The sequence below is a fragment of the Zootoca vivipara genome, chromosome 2, assembly GCF_965207765.1.
Source record: "Zootoca vivipara chromosome 2, rZooViv2.hap1.1, whole genome shotgun sequence".
Taxonomy (NCBI): Eukaryota; Metazoa; Chordata; class Lepidosauria; order Squamata; family Lacertidae; genus Zootoca; species Zootoca vivipara.
In genome coordinates this window covers 54809257-54830719 of record NC_142584.1, presented here as the reverse complement: position 1 = coordinate 54830719, position 21463 = coordinate 54809257, and the positions used below count along the sequence as shown (strand labels likewise).

Genomic DNA, 21463 nt, shown 5'->3' with positions numbered 1-21463 from the left:
CTCGGCTGGGAGGGTCCGTCCGTCTGCCTGCCTTCCTGCCTGCTGCCCGTGGCTCTCCCGCGATGCTGGCCTCGGCGCCTGCAAGATCCGCCCCGTTCCACGCCGCCTCCGTCGCCCCTCCCGCCGCTGCTGCTCACCAGAAGCCTTGCTGCGGCCACGGCAAAGACACGGTAAGGAGGACGAGCCAGATCGGCCGCTGCTGGCGCCGGGGCTGCAAGGCAGCCTCTCTCCGGGCCGCTGCAGGGATCGGGAGGGAAGGCGAGCCGGGGCAGGCGGCCTTGGCGTGGCTACTGCTACCCTGCCCGCCGCAGCTGGAGAGAGGGATGCTGGGGGGAGGAGAAAGCTTTGCGCCACTGCAGGCCTTGGGAGGTGGCCGTCACGAGGATGGCGAGGAGAAATCGCCTTGCCCTCCAGCGCGACCCCTGGCGCCTTGCCCTTTCTATTTCAAGGCCGCGAAGGCTGCCTGATCGGCACGCCGCCGCAGGCCCCGGAAAGCCCTAGACGAGGCCGCCTCGCTTCGCCGCCGCCGCAGCCAGAAGCCCTCTCGGGGGCCTCCCTCGTGCGCATCTGCTTCCCATCAAACCTCTTCCCGTCTCTCCATCCTTCCCTCCCAGAGGTGACTGGCTGGCCCTTGGGCACCTCTTCTTCCAAGCCAGCGCCATCTGCGTGCCAGCCCATCCCCGCCGGGGGCTCCTGGAAGACGGGGACGAGGGTGGTGGTGGTGTCTGCCGCTCCCTTTCTCCCCGCGCTCAGCAGCACCGAGCTGTAGGTGACCTTCTCTGTGCGCGAAGCGTGCTTCGCGCCGACTCCATGTACTCTTCTTCCTCGCTGGAAAGGCCTCCAGCTGAATGCTCCTTGCGCTCCTGGGCAGCACATACCCAAGTAATAGCCAGGCCAGATGGTGTAACCCCGGGGTAGGCCACAGACACGGTAACGTGGGTTTGGCAAGGTCTAGATGCAGCGCACAGGTAACAGCGTCGAAGCCTTTTCTGGCTACCTGTTAGTGGGTGCTGCTTCCCTCCAGTTTCCTCTTTTCAGGTTCTTCCCCTTGACCTCTAAATGCCCTCAATGTCCTTGCTTGTTCTTATATCTGCTGGATGAAGGCAAAAGTTCAATGGGTGGAGAACATGAAGTCATGAGGTTTTGCCCCAATTGGCTGGGTGTATTTGAATGTCTTCAAATGGATGTAGATAATTCTAAAGGAATGTCATTTAAAAAACAAATAGCAAGGGTTTTTTCAATATTCAAGAGCATGGCTACATCAAATTGCACTGTCTGCAATGGGAAATACCTTAATTCTCAGATTGATTTTGGGGCTATCTGAATGTGACCTGTTTTTGCAACTGATTTTTGCAACCATTATGGCTGGATGCAGATTGTATTTGTTGCTCTAGGCAGAAGCCTAGGCATTCATAAGTAGATAGAGTTCTACAGTGCCTATTACATTACATATATCTAGCAAATAGACAGTTAATTATATGTGGGATATTTCTAACTTTCCGTGTATAGTGTCACAATCCTTTTTGTTTGTAATAGAATTAAACCCAATATTAACTACTAGCACAAATTCAAAGCCGTTGGCAACCAAAGGTATGGGGATAAAACATAAATGTGTGTTTTGAAAATGTGCTTTGGCATTGAGCAAAACTGACACATGACATCCAATTCTAAGCATGCTTTTAAAAGTACATGTGAGACTAATGTTTCTTTCACACTTCAGTATGGAACTGTGACTTTTTTTTTTACATGACATGCTAAATTTCATCACACCAGTGGCTACAGTGTTCATTGGACAATGTTGCTACTCCCTCATCCTTTCTGCACATGTGTGCTTCTGTTCCAACTTGATTCCAACTTGATTCCCCCGTGAAAATGGCAGGAAAAATCTGTATGCTAATTACCACCTCTAATTTCGTCATTTTGCTCCTGCTATTATTTTTGTTTCGTTTAGTGGGGTGGCAAACAGATTCTCTCCCCCCCCCCAGTACTAAACTTCTACTGTATTTTACTAGAACTATCCTTTACCTTGTGTGAAAGCCATAGCTGCCAAGTTCTCCCTTTTTTAAAGGGAAATTCCCTTATGCTGAATAGGCTTCCTCGCAAGAAAAGGGAAAACTTGGCAGCTATGGTGAAAGCTCAAATATAATGCAGAAATTAACAAAAGGAAAAGGAATAAACTGCTGTGGGAATGCAGCCTAGATATGCCAGAATAAGGATGAAGGTTCAAATGCACATTTTGTCAAAAGCAATGCAGAGAGATAGCACCCACTTTCAGATACATATGAGACATATGTCCACAGGTTCCTGATTTGGCAGGTGCAGAAGTCAGATGTCCTCAGCTGGTTCAGGAAATCCAAGGGATTGAAGGCTACTGTATGAAAGAAGCATGTACACTGTCATATGTAAATATTCTGGCTGCCAGTACAGGTGTTGTCTTCCAGACAAGTGTCCAAGGAGCAAAACAGACTCACATATTACATTTAGCAGATACTGATCTCAGTGGGAAGTTACACTGAGGCTATTGTTTTTCAGTTGCTCCATTTGCATATGCCTCTGGTCTTTTAGCAAGGCATATACTAGTGATGTGCTTTCCTTTAATTCTTTCAACAGAACTGTTCATGTGTGGGCAACATTGGTGAAATCTTCTCCAAGGTGCCTTGCTAAAAGGCTTCCCAGCAGTTTTCATAAAGTCTGTAGCAGAAATAAAGCAACACATTTTAAAAAAGACACCTAGAGGCAAAGTAAGAACAAAATCTAATTCTTAAAACACAAAGGAAGAAGGTATTAAGACATCCCCTGAAAATAAGCCACAGTGTTTTTTTTTTTTGAGGAAAAATAAATATAAGACAGTGTCTTATTTTCGGAGAAACACGGTATATGATGAAGCTACAGTTAGATTCTCAGCTATATATGCAGATTTAAGAATAATAATAGAGTTCAATGCCACTTACTAGTACGCTTGTCTAGGCTGTCAGCCTAAATTTTATACATTATTATTTAGTGAATTAGCTATGCTAATAAAAATAATAAAACCTGCTTTCATCAGGGCAGCAAAACCTGTGGCCTTCCAGATGTTGTTGGACTCCAATTCCCAGCAGCTCTGGTCATCATGGCCAATGTTCAGGCATAATGGGAGTTGTAGTACTTAATATGTGGAGCTAAAATTGTTTTCTGAATAAAAATCCACGGTGAATCTGTAAACAAGTTCCCTATCATTTCAGTGGCATGTCATACTGTTGCTTTGAAGGAACATATATTTTAAACACAAAGCTCTGCCCATGCTTTCTTTATTTGAGAAATGATACACTTGGGCACATTTTTCATTCCTGTCCTCCTCCCGTATCCTCGTCCAGCTAGGGGGGTGGAGTCAGAACTGAGTGCTCACAATGCTGTATTCAGATTTTGATAATGAGTATATGAAAGGTAAGGGACGCAGGTGGTGATGTGGGTTAAACCACAGAGCCTAGGACTTGCCAATCAGAAGGTCGGAGGTTCGAATCCCCGCGATGGGGTGAGCTCCCGTTGCTCGGTCCCAGCTCCTGCCAACCTAGCAGTTCGAAAGCACATCAAAGTGCAAGTAGATAAATAGGTACTGTGTGCTGCTCTGGTTCACCAGAAGCGGCTTTGTCATGCTGGCCACATGACTTGGAAGCTGTACGCCGGCTCCCTTGGCCAATAGAGCGAGATGAGTACCACAACCCCAGAGTCTGTCACGACTGGACCTAATGGTCAGGGGTCCCTTTACCTTTACCTTTAAATGAAATGTACATCAAGATTGCAGGATGGATATCACTAGAGAGAAGGCAAAGAAAATCCTCAAATGCACAACATAAAAGCACAGAGCCAGAGAACTGTGCACTCACTGTCCTTTTACCACCTATGGAAAGCAGGAGCTGAGTGCAAACTGTTTCTCACCAAGGAACATTAGATGCAAAAGGCGAGGATTGGTAGAAGTCAAATACTGACTGTGGGTAGCAAATATGAGATAGACATGACCTAGGTGACAGTGGAGATAAGATAAGGCTAGCACTGTTAGGAATGGGTCGTGTGTGTGTGTGTGTGTGTGTGTGTGTGTGTGTGTGTGTTTATATAGATGTATGGGAGGGAGGCTTGGTATATGGAGAAGAAATTGGGTCCATTTTGTTTGTTGTTTATTGAAATGTTTCAAAAAAGATACAATGAAAGAAACCCCCCCGCCAATTCTCAGCAATGCAGTTAGTGATAACGGACAGGTAGCATTAAGTCTCCAATGTCCCATTTTTCTCCCTGCCCCATGCCTTTCATGTCATTGATGTGCCAAGTTCTGTGCCTTAAATAAGGCACAATTTACAGTTACTACATATATTGATTTGACTATTCTGGTAATCAATTTTTTACAATGGAAAAAAGATTAAGAGAGAAAGAGGAAAAAAAACAAATCAGTGTAGGTGATGCAGAGGGGGCAAAATCCATCTTTTCAGTCTGCAAAAGGTTCCAAGAAATTCTGTGGGATATTTTGAAATGTATATTCCACCTTTCTTTTAATTGCTTGTGAGCTGCAAGATCTAAGAGGTCTTTCATCAGGAGACTTGGCAACTTTCTACTTCTGCAGTCTGATATGTTTGGCTCTGACTTCTGTGGTGGCCACATCTCTGTGCTTTAGACATTCCCTATGTAAAAGGTATGGATTCCAGCCTATAATAGCCAGGAGAAATTATTCCTCTGTAATAGGAAACATTTACAGGTGACTGAACAGAACCTCATACATATAGTGTGAACAATTGCTTGGGCACTACTGGAGTATGTGGACCAAGTTAGCAGATGTAGGATTTCTTCCTCAGCGGGTTATGTATGTAGTCTGAGAGTCACTAAAGTGGCTGCTAGCCATCATGGCTAAGCTCTGCCCCAGTGGCTGGAGGCAGTAATGCTTCTGAAAACCAGTTGCTTCGAGCCACAGGAGGGGAGAGTGTTCTTGTGCTTGAATCCTGCTTGTTGGTTTCCCATAAGCATGTGGTTGGCCAGTGTGAGAACAGAATGCAAGACTAGATGACCCTTGGCCTAACCAAGCAGGCTCTTATGTTCTCATGTAAAAATATTACAGTATCAGCAAATGAGTAGCAAGGCATTTTCCTACCACTTCTGTGTGGTCAGGTCAAGTCCCATGCAAAATGTCACATCAGTCAATATGACCGTGAAGTCTGCATGTGGGTTAGAGCTGGAATTTTTATGGAGGTTTGACTGTGGAGCAGGAAGTCAGAACAAATATTAGTCTCTTGAATCGCCTTTGTCTTTAGTAATATGAATGTGTTCTGTGGGCTGAAGGGCTTAGGTTTGATTGCTTTCTGCACCTGTTCACACAGTAAGTCAGGGAGAATAAGGCAGGATTCAAGGTATGTAGCAATTCTTTGCTTACAGTAGCTTTGTGGCAAGGTGTGCTACCAGTGTTTGAAATTGGCCAAGCTCCAGCCAAATTTTCCAGCTGACTTTTGACCACTTGCAACCAAGTGAAGATGGACTGTCTTCACACACTAATACCCCATCCTGTAGAATTCTATCAGTTATATTTTATCTGCACAATTGGAATGAATTTCTGGAACCAAAACGCTTTCTCTGTGCAGCCTGAGCAGCAGCAGTCACCATTAAGGGGAAATAATAATAATAATAATAATAATAATAATAATAATAATAATGATAATGATAATATATTATTTATACCCCGCCCATCCGGCCAAAAAAGGGAACAGAATGGACTGTCCCTGTGGACTGTCCCTGGATCCAATCAGTTTTCTTATTTAAGTTCTCAGAGTTCTTAACCTTGCTCAAGGTTGTCATCTGAACTAGCCAGATGTTTACCTGAGAATCAACCACAGTCAGTCCATTGTTTGAAAAATAAAACTTTAGAGCTGTCTTACCCCAAAATAGCAACTAGACATTCCGTTTTGGCGACGGCAATCTTGGTTTAAGGAGCCATTTGGCACCTAGCTTACATATCTGAGTTTCTAACACTGTGTGCTACCGTACATCTTGTTCTGGGGGGGTTACTGCTAACCAGCATCAAGAAGGTACTCAAATGCAGCAAGGAAAGCTGAATTACTTGGAGAAAAACACAATATTATGTGATGAAGACCAAACCTGAAAACTTCTTTGTACAAAGCTCCTCCTATTGGGATTGATTGCCTTAGTTTAAACACTGTGTCAAGATCAGCCCTGACATTCTGTAGCTGCTGGCACTTTAGGATTCTGCCACAGTCTCCAGACTCCTGAAAATGACACATTACTTGTTACTGTTTACCTTTCTGAGTTGTGAGAACAGGATGCTGGACTTGGTAGGCTTTTGGCCTGATCCTGCAGGGCTTTTCTTGTGCCCTTAAAATAAGATAAGTGGGTTTTTTTAAAACAGCAAATAATTCCTTTTGGTTTAAAAAATGAACTGTTCCATGCTCAAGGGTCCAGAACAATTTCAACTTGTCATCCTGTTGTGGCTATGCCAGGCATAGGCAAACTCCGGCCCTCCAGATATTACAATTCCCATCATCCTTGACCACTGGTCCTGTTAGCTAGGGATGATGGGAATTGCCGAGACCACATAACACCGGTCTTGAAAGATCTACGTTGGCTCCCAGTACGTTTCCGAGCACAGTTCAAAGTGTTGGTGCTGACCTTTAAAGCCCTAAATGGCCTCGGTCCAGTATACCTGAAGGAGCGTCCCCCCCATTGTTCTGCCCGGACACGGAAGTCCAGCTCCAAGGGCCTTCTGGCGGTTCCCTCATTGCGAGAAGCCAAGTTACATGGAACCAGGCAGAGGGCCTTCTTGGTGGTGGCGCCCGCCCTGTGGAACGCCCTCCCATTAGATGTCAAGGAAATAAACAACTATCTGACTTTTAGAAGACGTCTGAAGGCAGCTCTGTTTAGGGAAGTTTTTAATGTTTGATGTTTTATTGTATATTTAATATTTTGTTGGAAGCCACCCAGAGTGGTTAGGGAAAACCAGCCAGATGGGCGGGGTGTAAATAATAATATTATTATTTTCAGTGAGAGGAATATACAAGAACAAACTTACTTTTCTTTTAGAGGGAGGCTTCTTAACCCGAGTATGAAGGAACTCCAACCTATTCCTGCCAGGTGCTGTTTCCTAAAACAATTAGCTTCTAAAGCTTGCTACCTGACTTTGCTTCCACAACATCTTTTAAAAATGTAATAATCCTATAAATTGCAGAATCATGAGGTGGGACAACAGATGCCAGAGTTTAGTGTTGCTAAGTCAGGAGCGCTTAACACTGACTTGCATTTTGTCCCTGCTATTTCAGTCTTGGTGATATCCTTGAACCCCTAGGGATTGAGTCATGTGATAGCTTTATCACCTTCAAGGCTGGGATCAGACACTGACATGCAGTTTCACTTATGACCCGCTCAGAGTTCACATTCTGAGATCCCAGGACTGATATATAGGGGCACTTACAGGCTGCCCTGTTAAGACCCTGCAGCCCCACTCATTAAGCTCATTGAACTTTCAACTTGTGGAGGCTGACAGTTGTCTTTGAGCTATAGCAGGCCTAAAACGATTGATCAGCTCTTGCACAGAGGAAGCAAGTAACTTTTCCTCCCCTTGATGATTCATATCTCAATCGGGGTTAACCACAGGAAAAAACACTGATATTGTCTATTTCAGACACCTGATCCCCTGTGAAGTTAATAGTTGCTTAGAACTCAATTCTCATTAGATGCAGGATTATCTTTTAATATTCCTTAATTTCAGTAATTGCATAAGATGGGGTTTGGACACCTCCCACTGCTTCGTAGTTATAGTTTAGATTGCTGCATTAAGCTGGCGTGTCATGATCGATTCATCACACAGCCATCACTGACGTTTCCTGTGCTGTGGTGGCTTGCTTGAAAAACCCTGGAGCTGATCCTGGTGACGTGGCTTTCTTCAGTTCTACCTACTGGTGTTTTAGAATGGATTTGTAGCCAGTTGGAATAGAAGCTGTCCTGACTGATAGCTGTCACATCTGAGCACCACGAAAACATCCTTAAAGGAGCTGTTCCAGGTATTGTTTACTCCAGCTCACACTAGTATAGCAGTGGACAAGTACAGCACTGGAGAAGGAGGCCTAGGAAGACAGTGCTTGCCGCATGGAAAGATGCATGCAGATCTAGTCACTCCAGACACCTGTAGAATCTTGAGAGGTCCCTTCTCTGACCTAGTGCTCACATTCAGGTCAACTGCTTTTGAGATCTGTCCATGGAGGCACAGGCCAATTCTGTGTCCCCCGGCTGCAGCACACATGCCACACCAGGTGGCTAGTTACACTGATTCTCGGCCTTCGGGTCTTTCATTTTGCTAAAGATCTGATTAGTTGAGGAGCATCTCTTTTAAGTTTACTGAGTTGGATGGCAGGCTTGGAGCACCCTGGAGACGGTCACAGAATAGTTAAGTTAATATCGGGTTTGTATCTCTCAATCAGTGTACCCTCAAGAATGTTGACTATGTTACCAGGTCAGAAAGATGCTTTGTAGCTTGTTTTCTTGGTTTGCTTGATGTAGCAGTTCAATTTGAGCCAGAAGAGACTCTTGAGACTCTTGACTTATCTAAGAGTGGTATCCAACTCTGGCATGCAACAGCTTGTTGCACTTAGCGCTTCAGGCTGTGAATAACTGCTAAAGTACCTATCTGACATATGTGCTCTGGTATTTCTCTTGTAAAAGCAAATTGCTCCTGGTCTGGAGCCAAAATAAGCAACGACTTAGTGGTGTTTGCTCCAAAAAGGTTTAGGGACACGCACCATTTGGTGTTCAGCATATCCTTACTTTGCGTTCTCCTATGGTAAATGATTCTGTCTGTGACAAAGCCCCTGAAATATGAAATAGATCCTCAATGTCTGTTGCTTACTGGCAAAATAAATTATTCTGTGTAAAGCTTCTAACCTATGGTGTGCAGCTAGTAGTATACTAATGGATCTTCTAATCCATTTACGAAATGAGGGTGGAATCTTCAGTTTCTACAATAAACAATGTGTAATGAGTCAGATAAGCCTTAAGGCACTGTTGCATATTCATCTGGGTGAAGGGTAAAAGATTTAAGGGCTCATGAGTTGGGCCTGTCTTGGTTATTGCAAGGCAAGTCTACTTACGTGTAACATACTGGCCTTGCAGGAGGAGAGCAAAGATGCTTTAAAATGTCATTTCATTGAGCTCAATTATAAGATTTGTTAACCTCATGTGGTTATAGGCTTGATTGCTATGAAATGTATCTCTATGGTTCCTGTTCCTAAAGAATGATTGTTTTTAGAATAACTTTTATGTTGTTGCTGTTGTTTAGTTGTTTAGTCGTGTCTGACTCTTCGTGACCCCATGGACCAGAGCACGCCAGGCACTCCTGTCTTGCACTGCCTCCCGCAGTTGGGTCAAACTCATGTTCGTAGCTTCGAGAACACTGTCCAACCATCTCGTCCTCTGTTGTCCCCTTCTCCTTGTGCCCTCCATCTTTCCCAACATCAGGGTCTTTTCCAGGGAGTCTTCTTTTCTCATGAGGTGACCAAAGTATTGGAGCCTCAGCTTCACGATCTGTCCTTAGATCCAGATCCTAATATTGCATAACTTTGATGACTTTGTTTGATTTTGTTGACTGTTTCTGCTAGATGCTTTGGGCTTCAAGGCTAGCAAAGTCAGCTCTGTTCTTGATTGTGGGGATTGTTTTTACATTGACCAGTGGGTAACATGAAAAAGGCTTTAATTAGTAGTCCGCTTTTTGGTTAATTGGTGACTGGACCTGGAATGACAAAAGCACCGTGGTGTTTGGATTATCCACAAAACTATAACTCAAGTGTCTTCTCTCTTTTTTTGGCAGAAAATGGCTGTCCCCCCTGCTTATGCTGACCTAGGAAAATCTGCTAGGGACATCTTCACCAAGGGATATGGTAAATATTGCCGCAAGGAAATGGGTGGTCTTTCACTGGTTATCTGGGTTGTTGATTTCTAGGATTTCACACAACTATAATTGCAGTTTCTGGCCAGTTGTGTGTGTTATAGATCACAGTCAATATACGTAGATCAAACTGTGCCCTCAGAACAGGTCTTTCCCAGTATGCACTAGCTTCTGGGCATCATTTAGCTCACTTAGCATAGCTGTCAAGTTTTCCCTTTTCTCCCGAGGAAGCCTATTCAGCATCAGGGAATTTCCCTTTAAAAAAGGGAGAACTTGACAGCTATGTCACTTAGTAAACCTTCTGACTAAAGATGCACAGGACCTCTCTGTCTGTACCCTGTTTCTCATATTTTAAGACATACCCATAAAATAAGCCATAGCAGGATTTTTAAGCATTCAAGGAATATAAGCCATACCCCGAAAATAAGACATAGTGATAGGCGCAGCAGCAATGCCGGCCGCGGCAGGAGGAGGAGGAAAAAAATAAGACATCCCTTGAAAATAAGCCATAGTGTGTATTTTTGAGAAAAAAATAAATATAAGACGTGTCTTATAATATGAGAAACACGGTATTTATGAGTGTAGCTCATGTCCTTCAAGGTGTAAATTGCAGCAGAGGGATGCAAAGAATTGTTCTCAGATGTAGCCCCCACTTTGTAAAAAGCCTATCTAAGCCCATCTAACTGTATATCTGGAGGCAGTGTTGGCAACTGTGTATTTTTGAATTGTTTTTCAGTGGTAGAGACAACTGGAGACATGTCCCTTTTTTGACCAGACTGAATTAACAATTTTATCCAGCTGCTGCCAGCCTGAGTAATCAGTCTTGTCACTTCACTCTGTAACCTGTGGAAGGGAATAAATTGGGGCCAAGTCCCAGAATTTGTGTACTAAAGATGGTGTTGTGCATTTGGGGGTTTTCTTTTGGGGTATTTATTTCAGCAGTTCGCCTTCTGATCCTTTGAAGAAAACTGTTAAATATATCATAGAATCATGGATCTCATCATGTGTTCCCCCATTATTCATTTTATTTATATCCCGTCTTCCAGTACTGCCTCACAACATGAATTAAAACAGATACAACTGAAAACACTAATCAATAGAAATATATAAAAATGCTGCAAATAGTCACATCTAGCTCAGTTTACTTCTTGCAAGAGCAGCAGCAAAAGTTTAACATGTTTATGCTGATTGTCCTGTGGCTAGATAATATATTATGTGAATATAATCATATTCCACCTTCTTGCAAGCTGTAGAAATTAGTGTAGCTTCTTAAATGCTTTTCTTCCTGCATAGAAGACTTACATTTTATGAAAGTTCAATCAGAAACACTGCTTCCCTCTGCCCCAGATGGTTACTGACTTCATTCTGGCTTATTTATATTTTCTTAGGATTTGGCTTAGTAAAGTTGGATTTGAAAACAAAATCTGAAAATGGACTGGTGAGTAGAGAAAGTCCAAACATGATTTTTTTCATGTCATTTTAATTGACATTTCCAATAAAGCAAGATTGACTTCCAATACAGCAAGCTGCCACCTGTCTACTTGGGACAGGGGCCTGTATATTTTTGTAACTCTAAGGTGGCTTTGTGAAAACCCTGCATTTTGTCCTTAGGAATTTACAAGCTCAGGTTCAGCAAATACAGAAACAACCAAAGTTTCTGGAAGTTTGGAAACCAAGTACAGGTGGACAGAATATGGCTTGACATTCACAGAGAAGTGGAACACAGACAACACACTAGGCACCGAGATAACTTTAGAAGATCAGGTGAGTGTTACATTGAAAGATGGCAGTTTTTCATCTCTTTAAGCTGTTATCCTTTCAAACTATAAATGCAATTGGTGAATTTCTTTTTCTGTTCAGCTTGCACATGGACTGAAGCTGACCTTTGACTCCTCATTCTCTCCTAACACTGGGTAAGGAGTGGGTACATTCATACAGTAGAATAACCTTTTTGTTGTTCTTAGTTGCCTGCTTAATTTGCTTTATCTTTCCAATCTGGGCTGCATTAGTGATTATCCTTTGTGTGCGACCATCTCTTCCCTTTTCACGAAGGTCTTTTCTTTTTGCAAACTTCAGTGTGGTGCTATTTAAAATAGTTATCGCTTGGGCCAGTTGTCATAACTGCTACTAATTTTAGCCTAAGATAAAGGCAAAATACATCTTCCAACAGCCTGTAGTGCAAGGTCTGTCTAGTGCTACTTAACAATAACTGTCTCACTCTTTACCACTAAGTTGTGCTATTTGGGATGCCTCCTCTTCCCCTGCCCCAGCTGGAATTCTGGTCTCCATTCTTGCAGGCTGTAATGCTAGATGCCTTTGGTGGGTTGAACGGTTTCGATGCTGTGGCTGTTTCCTGCATATTATGTGGGCCAGGAGGATTAAGCAGCTGGGAGATTATACGTACTTAATATTTGTGTGTGTGCGTCTTCATTTTTAGCATCCTTTCTAAATGCTCCTGATGTCAGAATGTAGCACAGCTAAAAGTAGTGCATTGCATTTCCAGTAATCAGGGCTGCATTCATTATGCATGGTGTCCCTTTCCTGAGTTGTGGATGTTCAGTCTCAGAATGATAACTGAATATCTGCTCCATAGACTTCACATTTGGCTTTGGAGCATCATTACAAACACAGGTTTTACTAGCAGTTCTTACCTGGATGGGAATAAAAAAATGTAAAATGACAGAGCACCTTTGCTAAAAGCACCAGGGGTTAATGTGGCATCCACCTTAGCATTGACACAAAGCTCTAAATAAGAGATCCACTAAAATTATTAAATTAAATAGATCCTTTTAATTACTGGTGTGATTTTAAAATGTCCATTTGGGAACTAGCCATTTTAAGGCCCAATTTAGACATGGTGTTAAATGCACCTCTTGGTTGTTGCATATTTTTGGTTTCAAATTGGGGTGTGTATTGATTCGCTTTGGGGACTGCGGAATGTAGGATAGGAGTGGTTTCACTCCTTCTTCCTCAACCATTGTGCTAAATAAAACTGCTCTCTGCAGAGCTGCTATTCACCCAAGACACAGGGAACACTGATTTTCATCAGAACCACAGTGGCAAATAAAAGAATCGCCTCCCCACTCCAGCATCACAGTCCTGATGAAAACTGGTCTCCCTGTACTTGCCATTAGCAATGAAAGGACAAAAGTTGCCACAGCATGTTGTGTGCTTAGTGTTGCATGAAGTGTGGCCCTTCGCAACCCAGTTTCAGAAGTTGCATTTTCAAAACAGCTGAATTACTGATCTACTGAGCGCTAGATCTTAAAGGTGGGTAAGACACAGAGCCATAAATCTCCTTTCCAAGTGAGTGGGTATTGAGAGGAATGCTTCTGTGGACTGGACTCCAGTGACAGGTAATCCTTTTCACAGTCCTCCATGCTGTCTTTGGTGGATGCTGTCCTACTGCCTCATTGGCGGCACAGCAGAAACCACACAAGTGAGCGATGAACCTCAGCCTTGTCATTCCCTTGGTGCAGGTGTCTGCAGACTTTGACTGACGTTCATAACCAATCAAAATGTCACCACCAGCCACACCTCTCCCCTGACCTGGTACCTTGGAGCACCCCTGAAGCCCTGTATGAGGTCAAAGGAGACCCTCCCCCATCCATCTTTCACATTGGGATGGGATAACCTGCCCCTGATTTCCACAGAGGAGCTATGGAAAGCTGCACAGAGGAGACTGGCTTTCTGCATGTTGGGATAACGCCCCAGCGTATCCATGGGCTTCAGTGGGGAAAGACCCCGCTCTCCTTTTATAACTGGGTCCCCTGATGGAGTTTGGGAGTTGAAAGAGAGGGTGTGTGACATGCCTGGCAAAGAAAGATAGGGAATGGCTAAGGAAGTTTCCCTTGTGGCTTCCAAGCAAGACCGCAGGGCGGATGGGAAGAGAAGATGGAAGGTGGCTGCTTTCTTGAGATGCTAGTTGGGACTGTTCCCGACTGTCCCTTTCTCCATCAGTGCCACACGAGCATCCTTTAGGGAGGGAATATAGTTCAGAGGTACAGCCTGTGCTTCACATGCAGAAGGACCCAGTTGAATGCCCAGCGCAAACCTAATGGCCCAAGGGTCTGAGTATAAGGCAGTTTCCAATGTTCCTTGCATGCACAGCATCTCCAGCTAGATCAGATAACAGGTAATAGGAAAGTGCTACCTGAGACTCTGATGGGCCACTGCCAGTCAGTCTAATCAGTTCTGGGTTAGATGGACAAATATTCTAGCCTAATATTAGGCAGGTTCCTGCCCATATAAGGCTCCTTAAAAAACCACCACACTGTTCAGGAGTCACAAATGTCAGAAACACACGTGCTTTCAATTAATCCCAGGGAAAATGGAGGCAGGCCAGCATCCTTTGAATTAATTATGTGGTTAAGTGACACCATTTATATAAATCAGTGGTGGCCAACTTCCAAGAGACTGCGATCTACTCACAGAGTTAAAAACTGGTAGTGATCTACCACCATTTGGGGGGTTCAGGTCAAAGTTGTTGAGCTTCTTTAGGAAAGAGGAAAGTGACGGTGAGCTTTTTTTAGGAAGGAAAGCCCTGTTTTTGGTGGTTCAGGTCATTTTAGGGGTGCAGGGCTAAGATGTTGAGCTTTTCTTAGGGGAGACAAAGTTTTTTAGCATCTTTGGGGGGAGCCACTGATCTACTGGTGATCTACCACAGACGTCCAGTGATCTATCGGTAGACCTGTTGGACATGCCTGATATAAATGAAGTAGTGAAAGTGTTGCTTTCACTGATAGCACCTGCCTTCAGTGAGCCTTGAACTGTGATCTCTTGAGGTGGCTCTGAGGTTTGCCTCTTCTCCAAACTTGAGATGGAGGCGCCGGTACGTGAAAGAGGGATATGTCTGCCGATTAGTGTAGCAGTCACCCTCCTGGGGTGCATGTCATGTCGAACCACAAGCTGCTACACCTGGGTTTCGGTCTTGGGTCATCTAAGTGTTCCATTTGGCTTCAGTGTGAATATCCAGGTTAAAATAACGCTGAATGAGTTAAGAGGGAAGACTGTGGTTGATTGATAACAGATAAAAAAGTAGGTCCTTAATTTAACCAGCATGTGGAAGGGTGCCTGGTAATAAAGGCATTGCAAGTAAAATGTTTGCCAACCATCAGTTTGAGTCAATATATTCAGATAATGTTCCAAATTTTTTCCCTAACTTACTGCATTGATCATTAGTCCGCTGTATTGAAATAGTGCAGTGCCTATTTCAACAGCTCAAAACAGGACTGACTGCTGGTTAGAATCATAGAATTGGGACCTCAAAAGCATCCAGCTCAGTCCCCTGCTGATGCAATAAATTTGTTGCTGTAGCCTGCATGATAGGTGGCCATCCAGTTTTTGCTTTATAAGCTCTAATAATGGAGAGGCTGAAAAAATTGGCCCACTTGTTTCAGCCACCAGGTGCATGGTGCATGATGAGGTAGTATCTTAAGATAGCTTATGCATGGTGACTATAGCATGAAGGGCGACTCAGCATACAAAGAAAGAGGTTAATTTGTGTTGGCCGTCTCCACCAAGGTTTCTGGTGGTGGCAAGAACATAAGAGAAGCCGGCTGGACCATGTCACTGACTCTAGTTCAGCGGTCTGTTCTGAAAGTGGCCAACCAAAATGCCTCTGGAAAAACCACAAGCAGGATCAGCACCTCCCTCCTGTAGTCTCCAGCAGCTGATATTGAGAAACGTTTCTGCCTCCAGCTGTGGAAAATGCGTGGAACTGGTACATAGCAGTGAGGGGGAAATAGCTTTCGAATGCATGATTTTTAAAAAAGTAATATAAAGCATGGTTTTCCTTTTAGGAAGAAGAATGCTAAAGTCAAGTCTGGATACAAGCGGGAACATATCAACTTGGGCTGTGACATGGATTTTGACATTGCTGGTCCTTCAATACGTGGTGCCTTTGTCTTTGGCTATGAAGGTTGGCTGGCTGGTTACCAAATGACTTTTGAGACTGCTAAGTCCAGAATAACTCAGAGCAATTTTGCTGTTGGTTACAAGACCGATGAATTTCAGCTTCACACCAATGTGTAAGTACTGGCAAGATTGCCTACTGGGAAAGTATTGTAAGAAAAGGAAGAAGTGATGGAAAGGAAGGTGATACTGTTTCTTTATCAATAACTTGGATGCTTTAAACATCACTATGTGCTTTGGTCAGAGGAAGATTGCATTTTCACTTATCCAAATTTATATTTATACAAATATATAGGACCTTCCAGATCATTTCTAATTCCAGATGAAGGGTTTTGGAGATCTGGGTTTAGAAATGATCTGGAATGGATGACGGACTGATGTTCACACTAATTTATAGAAGAAATAAAAAGTGTGAAAGGATGCTGTTAATGTATTTCCTTCATGTGTTTTATTAAGCACTATGTATAATTGATTGTCATTTAGACTGCCCTTCATCCTACAGGATCTCACAGCAGTGTAAAAATGATGAAAAGCTAAACAATATAAACATTAAAAAAGAGTAAAAGCTATGCAATATAAACATTAAAAAAGAGTAAAAGCACAGCATCCAACCATTAAAACAATTCAGCAGCAAATTATAAACATAGCCATGCCTAGGCTTGCACTCTTCCCACAAATGACTGTACAATAAGGTATGAAAAATGTTCTTACAGGAATGATGGCACAGAATTTGGAGGTTCCATTTATCAGAAGGTGAATAATAAACTGGAAACTGCCGTCAATCTTGCTTGGACAGCTGGAAATAGCAACACCCGCTTTGGAATAGCTGCCAAATATCAAATTGACCCAGATGCGTCTTTCTCTGTGAGTAACATGTAGACACTCATTTTCCTTGAGATTTATTCCGTTACAGAAGTTGACTGCTTAATTCTCCTGGAATTCCAAGGCCATTTAGCTGAAATCACCAGAAGCAGCTCAGCAGGTGGGGTGGAACAGCTATGCCGGCTTCCCAGCAGGTGGGTTTCTGTTGCTCCCTGCAAAGGGCAAGGTGGTGGGGAGGTTGGTGCAGTGCAAAAGCATCAGCAGAGCCAGTCCTGCACTTCTGCCAATGTACATACCTTCCTGCTGCCCTCCCCTCCCCTCCTGGAGATCAACAGCAACCCATCTGCTGGGTCACCTACCTCACTGGTAATCACTGCTTCCTCTTGCTTCACTTCTCAAGCTAGGTCCAGGCAAGGAAAGCAGCCCTGAGAGAAAAGAGACACCAGCACCTCTTATAAACACTATTTTTTTTTTTTTAAAAAAAATGGTTTCCATTTGCTTTCCCCTTGATGTCACCTTTCTACATTTATTTCCCCTAGTTATTCAGCTGTATTCATATACATTGGGTGTTAACAATGTGGAGACGTTGATAAGAAAACAGATTGTATCTGAGCAAAACGGCTTTGTAGATTTAGCACTTTGCCTAGTTGCTCATAGCGAGTAACTATCACCACCACAGGTCTTCTCACAGCTGCTGGGCAGAGATGTGTATGCAGCTGCCGTAGCTTCACTCAGTGCTGTGCTATGGCAGTTGCACAGACAATTTCCTCATCGTTTCCTTTGACTCATGAAACTACTGGCTAAAGAATAGAAGGGAGAATGAGCCAAGAGGTTTAACAAACCTAACGTATGTGTGTTTTGAACTGGCAGTACTGCAAGAGCTGCTGTAGCTGTTGCTGGCTCTCTCTCTCTTCCATCTGCTGACTCAAGTTCTGAGGCTAGGCAGAGGCAGATTTAGGGGAGTGTGTCTGGTTAGCCCGCACTGGGCACCGAGCTGAGAGGTTGCCGCAACAATGACTTAGAATGGAAGGCAAGGGGGGCGCTGAATTTTGGTGTCGCACAGGGCGCTGCTGATATCTGAAAGCCCAAAATCTGCCACTGGGCAAGGAGGAGGAGGAGAGGGCCTTCTTGGTAGTAGTGTCTGTCCTGTGGAATGCCCTCCCATCAGATGTCAAAGAAATAAACAACTATATGACATTTAGAAGACATCTGAAGGCAGTCCTGTTTAGGGAAGTTTTTAATGACTGATGTTCTAATGTATTTTTAATCTTTTGTTGGAAGCTGCCCAGAGTGGCTGGGGAAACCCAGCCAGATGGGCGGAGTATGAATAATAAATATGTTGTTGTTGTTGTTGTTGTTGTTGTTGTTCTTGTTCTTGTTCTTGTTATTATTATTTATAGGGCCAAAGGTCTCCCGTGTCTGATATATAGGCTTGTGTCCAATGTTAGTTCTACTCTGAGTAGCCCATTGAAATGAATAGACATGGCTAACATAAACCCATTAATTTCACTACTCCATGTAAAATTTTGTTGGGTACAACTCGTTGCCCCACAATCACATCTTAGTCATAACATTTTTTAATTTTTATTTTAAATCTCTGCACCTGGAAAAAAAGAAACCTCTACATTTTCCTTCCCGGGGATTTTTTCCTTCCTGGGGATGTTTTATTATGTTTTTAATATTCTGTTGGAAGCCACCCAGAGTGGCTGGGGAAACCCAGCCAGATGGGCGGGGTTTGTTTGTTTGTTTATTTTAGCCCTGCATGTAGCCTCAGTAGCACTGATGCTCTAAAACACTGGTCTTTACTATGGTGGCTGTGGCTGCTCGTTCCACTTGTGGACAGGTGCCTGACATGGCCCCACTGGGGAGGGCAACGGGGGTTGGCAGTAGAGGCACGAGGGCAGCGCGAAAAGCAGGATCAAATACACAATCAGAGCTGTGGTAGAAGTTGACGACCCCTTTCATTAATTATTTCCTTGGTTGGAATACCGCATGGTGCACCTGCAGTAGCTGTTCTGGAGAGTGGAAAGCGAGGGCTCTCTTGTTCAAGACCAGCCTTTCATATTTTGGCTGCAGTATAGAGGCTGGATGGTAACTGGACGACTTGCAGAGAGCTTTTAAAATGATTCCTGGCAGCAAAACATCATGCTCAGCCTTAGGTTCAAATTTATCAATGGGTGGGAGGGTGGGGGTGTAAGTTTCCATTTGCTTTCCTTTTACACTGGCAGCAAGCCAACACCCTAAGTTCATTCTACTTGTGCCATTTGAGCTGCAAGCCACAATGTTGTACTGAGCAGCTGGAGAAAACTTTTGTTCAGCAAAAGTAAAGAGTTAGGAAATGCATTAGTAGTCTTTTGCACACTTAGCTGATGGGGGTGGGCGGTGGGGGCGGGGGGCGGGGAGACCTATTGAACTCAACAAGACCTGCATTTTCAAATAAATATCCACATGCTTTCCTAATTCCCAATTTCCTTCCCCTGAGCAAATAAACTGTCATTTCTGTTTTCCACAATTCTTTTTATGACCTGCAACAAGAAGTTTGAACGATATCTTCACTTCTGTTTTTCAGGCTAAAGTGAATAATTCCAGTCTGATTGGTTTAGGATATACTCAGACTCTGAAGCCAGGTACGCATGGAATAGGATTGTATTCAATTCTGCTGACCTTTTCTGTCCAAATGGTTATGGTAGAAAATGACATGTGTGCTTTTGTTGTATGCCTGTGCCGTCTGGAAAGCCTGATTATTCTTCAACCCTAATGATCAGTTCTTTCAGGCTTTATTTTTTATCTAAATTTGAATTCTCCTAGCCTCTTGTGAAGGCGACTGAACACTACTCCATCTGGTTTTTATATTTTTTGCTGTACTTCCTCAGATAAATTGCCACTACAGTGCCAATAACATTAAATCTAAATTGACAGTTCAAGCTGATCAATCTATGTAAGAATTATGGATACAGTGGTACCTCGCAAGACGAATGCCCTGCAAGACGAATTTTTCGCAAGACGAATGATTCTTGCGATCTGATGGTGACTCGCAAGACGAATTCGTTTTGCGAAACATTCGTCTTGCGAATCGCGGTTTCCCATAGGAATGCATTGAAATTTAATGCGTTCCTATGGGCAAAAAAGAAAAGAAAAGAAATTTCAATGCATTCCTATGGGAAACCGCGATTCACGAGACGAATGTTTCGCAAAATGAATTGACTCGTGCAACGAATTAAATTCGTCTTGCGAGGCACCACTGTAATTGATCATGCTTTGTTGTAGTCATTTGCTTGGATCAAATCTAAAATACTGAAAGAGGGTGAGTCAAAGGACAGTGTTGCTAATGCTGATATCACAAGGAGTGGCGAGCAAATAGCTAAGTGAGGTTTTTTTTTGTAGTTGTACTGAAGTTATGGAACCACTGTTCTATATTAGGAAAGTATTAATTAACCCCCTTATATCCATTGTATGTCTAGTTCTTATACATCTCTCAAATAGGGTTCCCATATGTCCAGAATTTCCCGGACATAGCCAGAACACGGTAGTCAGAAACTGTGTCCGGGAGGAAATCGCTGTCAGTTTGTATGCATTGCCCTTACGTTCCTAAGTATGAATGCTCATATCTTCTCTCTCTCACTGTTTTGCCGTGCAGGTATTAAATTGACACTGTCGGCTTTGTTGGATGGGAAGAATGTCAACGCAGGTGGCCACAAACTAGGTCTAGGACTGGAATTCGAAGCATAAAAGAAGGAATTGTACCACCATTATTTCTGGTGATTAATTCTGAAATACTATACAGCATAGCTACCTTCCGAATTTAGTGTACTTTTCAATGTTTTATGTCTGGGATGCAATTATTGCCATGTGTCAGTCATGTTGAACCTGGTTAAAGAAGGCTAAGCTTCAAAGTGCGTGTGTTCAGAGAAGGCCGGTGATGCTTTCCCCCCTCCAGTTCCAGGGCTTTTGGGGGGGGGGATGTTGCTTATTAGAACGCCATACTTACCAGCTATTAATACGAAGGTCTGATTTGTTTGGAATTCATGCTATGAGAATGCCAATCTATCCAAGTGCTTGGGAAGCTCCTTTTCCTGTCACTTGAATTAGCCGGCTTTCATTCTGTGATGGAGTGTTCAAATTTGTCTGATAAGGGGCTGCTCAGGCAGATGGCATCATACATGTTTAAGTCTTACTTAGTTCTCCCTCCTACACCTTCAGCTCTCTTCCTACACCAACAGCTTGTCCTTGGAGTGCTTTAGAGTGTTCACTTCGTATAACTTTGGCGTGTAGAAAGTTTGATGTGACTCAGCCAATACCACTTAAAAATCACATCCTGTGTTGTGGTTCTTTCCATTGCACTCATTCTGGAAAAGCTTGTACAAGAAGAGCCATAAGCAGGGAAGTCTTTTGTAACTGTAATCACCTAGTGACGTTGCATTAAACAAGATGGACTTTGTTTTTATCTCTTCTTCTCTCTCTTTTTAGAAGTTTAATGGTTACATCTTCAGTCTTCCATCTTTTTTTGTGTGTGGCATTAGACCCCAAAATGCTGTACTGGACACCACTTAAAATGAAACAAACAAGCAAACCCAACTTGAATAAAACATTGAAACTTCATCTCTAATTGTGTCTGTTTTCCTAAATAGTTTAGCATCCCCATCTGTGTTCTTACAAAATGCAATGGCTGCATTTCTCTTTATCAGTGACTTGGATGATGGGCTTGAGGGCACCCTGAGCAAGTTTGCAGATGACACCAAATTGGGAGGGGTGGCTAATACCCCAGAGGACAGGATCACACTTCAAAATAACCTTAACAGATTAGACAACTGGGCCAAAGCAAAC

The 21463-nt window shown here is 43.4% G+C and overlaps 1 protein-coding gene across 2 annotated transcripts; it reads left to right on the top strand.

Annotated features, from left to right (window-relative positions):
- The first annotated feature begins 32 nt into the window (after positions 1-32).
- Positions 33-21238, top strand: VDAC1 (voltage dependent anion channel 1). 2 transcript variants are annotated; one of them, XM_035105434.3, is made up of 9 exons: positions 33-170; positions 9827-9896; positions 11293-11342; positions 11516-11668; positions 11765-11817; positions 15706-15933; positions 16531-16681; positions 19209-19266; positions 20277-21238. In XM_035105434.3, the coding sequence occupies exons 1-9, from the start codon at positions 63-65 to the stop codon at positions 20366-20368; spliced, it is 963 nt and encodes a 320-aa protein (XP_034961325.1). In that variant the 5' UTR covers positions 33-62; the 3' UTR covers positions 20369-21238. The 2 variants fall into 2 exon arrangements, with proteins under 2 accessions (XP_034961325.1, XP_060127660.1); XM_060271677.2 differs by lacking the exon at positions 33-170 and adding an exon at positions 2610-2741.
- Positions 21239-21463: the final 225 nt, after the last annotated feature.